Source organism: Salvelinus sp. IW2-2015, linkage group LG28 (genome assembly GCF_002910315.2).
Source record: "Salvelinus sp. IW2-2015 linkage group LG28, ASM291031v2, whole genome shotgun sequence".
Taxonomy (NCBI): Eukaryota; Metazoa; Chordata; class Actinopteri; order Salmoniformes; family Salmonidae; genus Salvelinus; species Salvelinus sp. IW2-2015.
This window is the reverse complement of record NC_036868.1, coordinates 15651356-15656385: the sequence shown is the minus strand read 5'-3', so window position 1 is coordinate 15656385 and position 5030 is coordinate 15651356. Positions and strand designations below refer to the sequence as shown.

Below are 5030 nucleotides of genomic sequence, written 5' to 3'. Positions count from 1 at the left end.
AACACCCCCAAAGGAAAACCAGTTCAAACACCCCACAAAAGGAATTCAGTCAAAACCACCCCACAAAGGAACCAACCAAACACCCCACAAAGGGGAACCAGTCAAACCACTCCCACCACAAAAAGGAAAACCAGTCAAACACCCCACCAAAGGAACCCAGTCAAAACCACCCCACAAAGGAAACCATGTCAAACACCCCACAAAGGAACCCAGTCAAACACTCCCACAAAGGAAACCAACAAACCACCCCCACAAAGGAACCAGTCAAAACCACCCCACAAAGAACTCAACACGGACAAAACCCCACAAAGCGAACCAGTCAAACAACACCCAACAAAGGAAACCCCCAAGTCAAACACACCCACAAAGGAACCAGTCAAAACACCCCACAAAGGAACCCAGTCCAAACACCCACACAAGGAACCGTCAAACACCCCACCAAAAGGTAACCAGTTCAAACACCCCACAAAGGAACCATCACCAACAACACGCCACAAAGGAACCATTCAAACACCCCACAAAGGAAACCAGTCAAACCACCCCACAAAGGAACCAGTCAAAACACCCCACAAAGGAAACCAGTCCAAAACACCCCACAAAGGAGAACCAGCTTCAAACACCCCACAAAGGAACCAGTCAAACACCCCACAAAGGGAACCAGTCAAACACCCCCAAGAAACCAATCCAAACACCCCACAAAGGAACCAGGTCTCAAACACCCCACAAAGGAACCATCAAACACCCCACAAAGGAAACCAGTCAAAACACCCCACAAAGGAACCAGTCAAACACACCCACAAAGGAACCAGTCAAAAAACACCCACAAAGGAACCAGTCAAACACCCCACAAAGGGAAAACCAATTCCAAAAACACCCCACAAAGGAACCAGTTCAAACACCCCCACAAAGGAACCAAGTCAAACACCCCACAAGGAACCAACAAAAACCCCACAAAGGGAACCAGTCAAACACCCCACAAAAGGAACCAGTCAAACACCCCCCACAAAGGAACCAGTCAAACACCCCACAAAGGAACCAGTCAAACACGCCACAAATAGGAATACCCATCAAACACCCCACAAGGGAATACCAGTCAAACACCACAAAAGGGAACCAGTCAAACAACCCCACAAAAGGAACCAGTCAAACACCCCACGCAAAGGAAACCAGGGTCAAACACCCCACAAAGAAAACCAGTCCAAACACCCCACAAAGGAACCAGTCAAACACCCCCACAAAGGAAACCAGTCAAAACACCCCACAAAAGGAACAGTCAAACACCCCACAAAGGAAACCAGTTCAAAACACCCCAGCAAAGGAACCAAGCAAACACACCCCACAAAGGAATCAGTGTCAAAAACACCCCACAAAGGAAAGCATCAAACCCACCCCACAAAGGAACATACCCAGGGGCAAACACCCCACAAAGGACACCAGTCAACACACCCCACAAAGAGAACCATCAACAACCCCCACAAAGGAACCAGTCAAACACCCCACAAAGGAACCATCCACAAACACCCCACAAAGAACCAGTCAAACACCCCACAAAGGAACCAGGTCAAACACCCCACAAAGGAACCAGGCAAAACACCCCCACAAAGGGAACCAGTCAAACACCCCACAAAGGAACCAGGTCAAACACCCCACAAAGGAACCAGTCAAAAACCACACAAAGGGAACCAGTCAAAACACCCACAAAAGGAACCAGTCAAACACCCCACAAAGAACCACAAACACCCCACAAAGGAACCAGTCATCAACACCCCACCAAAGAACCAGTCAAACACCCCACAAAGGAACCAGTCAAACACCCCCACAAAGGGAACCAGTCAAACACCCACAAAGGAAACCAGTCAAAACACCCCACAAAGGAACCAGTCAAACACACCCACAAAGGAACCAGTCAAACACCCCACAAAGAACCAGTCAAACACCAGGAAACCAGTCAAACACCCCACAAAGGAACCAGTCAAAACACCCCACAAAGAACCAGTCAAACACCCCACAAAGGAACCAGTCAAACACCCCACAAGGAACCAGTTCAAACACCCCACAAAGGAACCACAACCACACCCAACAAAGGAACCAGTCAAACACCCCACAAAGGAACCAACCAAACACCCCACAAAAGAACCCAAGTCAAACACCCCACAAAGGAACCAGTCAAACACCCCACAAAGGAACCAGTCAAACACCCCACAAAGGAACCATCCAAACACCCCACAAAGGAACCAGTCAAACACCCCACAAAGGAACCAGTCAAACACCCCACAAAGGAACCAACCAAACATCAACACGCATTTTAATAATTTAATCCACCAACACCCCATATGTACATACTGGTACATACTGGGGGTACATACTGAGGTACATACTGGTACATACTGAGGTACATACTGGTACATACTGGGGATACATACTGGTACATACTGGGGGTACATACTGGTACATACTGAGGTACATACTGGTACATACTGGGGTACATACTCGGGGTGATTTGATTGAAACAAGACAATGTGCTTTCATTTAAGTTTGTAGTGATTGATTACCAAAGCATTTGAAATAAGACTTGAACTGTTTTTATATAAACCCTGAATATGCTTCATTACTGCATCGGAATTAAGGCAACTTCCATTTCAATTAATGGAAAATAGACTTGTCAAACAAAACTAGCCAATCGGATAGGTTGGTGGTCATTCCCTATTGGACAGAGGTGGTTATTTCTTGAGTCCTATTGGACAGGAGACTCCAGTGCCGCTCAGGCCACAGTATCCACGGGGGTTCTTGCTGAGGTACTGCTGGTGGTAGTCCTCAGCATAGTAGAACTCATGGGCCTCGGCTATCTCTGTGGTAATTTCTCCAAAGCCCCCCTCTATCAGGACCTGTAGAAACAACAACAACGACGATATGTCATTAGGAATGACCTTCATGAATGAATGGTTCAGGAATGATTACAAGGGAAATACTTACTTTATAAAAGCCCCACAAATGAACCATTTTGAACCATTTCCTGCTGCCTCCTTCCATGTAAGTACTTTCAAAACATTTTTATGACTCCTTAAAGGAAAGTGTTTTCTTACAAAGAAAATATATATATTTTCTAATACTGTTGGCAGTTCTCGCTCTCTCTCATTTGTAAAGCAGTGGAGCAGAGACGGGCACAGAGATAGGTCATTAGTATTCCGGATTCCCCTACGGGTGAGACCCTGGCAGATGTCTGCTCACGTGCCCCAGATGTGCCCAGTGCGTGTATGGGGAGGGGGCAATGGGTTTATGAGTGTGTGTGTGCACTGTCACAGGGCCCCACGACCCAGCATACCCAATGCCAATGCCTGCAGCATTTTTATATGGTCCACACACACACACACACACACACACACATCATTCAGGCTAACCCCCAGTACAGGGCCGTCGAAGCAGGTACACATCACTGGGCCATCCTCCCCGCTTTTCCCCCTCTATGGAAAATCATGGATAGGACCAGCCTGAATATCATCTGAAATCCGCAAGCAAGGTTTGAATTGTACGCTAGTCTGGTATAATACACAGCATATAGAGAAATCCAGGTTGGAAGCAAATTCATCGTTCTGGGTTGTGAGAATATGATGATTTTTAGCTGAGAAATTAGTGGTTATGTTCCAGGGGGAAAAGTGGGGATATTGTTGAGAGTAGGTTTACACTACATGGCGAAAAGTATGTGGACACCTGCTCGTCAAACATCTCATTCCAAAATAATTGCCATGTATATGGAGTTGGTCCCCCCTTTGCTGCTATAACAGCCTCCACTCTTCTGGGAAGGCTTTCCACTAGATTTTGGAACATTGCTGCATGGACTTGCTTTCATTCAGCCACAAGCGCATTAGTGAGGTCAGGCACTGATGTTGGGCCTTCCCCAAACTGTTGCCACAAAGTTGGAATCATTGTATGGTGTAGCGTTAAGATTTCCCTTCAATGGAACTAAGGGGCCTAGTCCGAACCATGAAAAACAGCCCCAGACCATTATTCCTCCTCGGGCATGGAAACCCAATTGATGAAGCCCCCGACAAAGAGTTCTTATTCTGACGTTGCTTCCAGAGGCAATTTGGAACTCGGTAGTGAGTTTTGCAACCGAGGACAGACGATTTTTATGCGCTACGCGTTACAGCACTCGGCGGTCCAATTCTGTGAGCTTGTGTGGCCTACCACTTCGCGGGCTGAGTGTTTCCACTTCACAATAACAGCCCTTAAAGTTGACCGGGGCAGCTCTAACAGGGCAGAAATCTGACAAACTGACTTGGAAAGGTGGCATCCTATGACGGTGCTACGTTGAAAGTCACTGAGCTCTTCAGTCTAACACATTCTACTGCCAATGTTTCTATGCCAATGTTTGGAGATCGCATGGCTGTGTGCTCGATTTTATAGACCTGTCAGCAACAGGTGTGGCTGAAATAGCTGAATCCACTAATCTGAAGGGGTTTCCACATACTTCTGGCCATGTAGTGTACCTTAATGCAATACCACTTGGGAGATTCAAAAAATTAGGCAACAATGGATCTTTCTTTCCTTTTCTATTTCTCTCTTTCTGTCCTCCATTACTTCACCATCTCTTCCTCTACCTCGCCAACCTCCCCCCTCTCACTTGTGTGTGTGTGTGTTACCAGCTCTAGTCCTAACTATACCATCAGTCCCAGCTCTAGTCCTAACTATACCCTCAGCCCTAACTTTAGTTCTAACTATACTTTCAGCCCTAACTCTAGTCCTAACTATACCCTCAGCCCTAGCTCTAGTCCTAACTATACCATTCAGCCCTAGCTCTATCCTAACTATACTTTTCAGCCCTAACTCTAGTCCTAACTATACCCTCAGCCCGACTCTAGTCCTAACTATACCATCAGCCCTAGCTCTAGTCCTAACTATACGTTCAGCCCTAACTCTAGTCCTAACTATACCCTCAGCTCTAGCTCTAGTCCTAACTATACCAATCAGCCCTAGCTCTAGTCCTAACTATACTTTCAGCCCTTAACTCTAGTCCTAACTAACCCTCGCTC

At 46.7% G+C, this 5030-nt stretch overlaps 1 protein-coding gene across 2 annotated transcripts in view; it reads right to left on the bottom strand.

Annotated features, from left to right (window-relative positions):
• Positions 1-2299: 2299 nt before the first annotated feature.
• The window catches only part of msraa (methionine sulfoxide reductase Aa), a 132362-nt gene continuing 129631 nt past the window's right edge, over positions 2300-5030 (bottom strand). For both annotated transcript variants that reach the window (XM_023974562.3, XM_023974563.2), the window contains one exon: positions 2300-2885. In XM_023974562.3, coding sequence (XP_023830330.1) covers positions 2721-2885 — 165 coding nt within the window. In that variant the 3' untranslated portion in view covers positions 2300-2720. The remainder of the gene's footprint in view (positions 2886-5030) is intronic.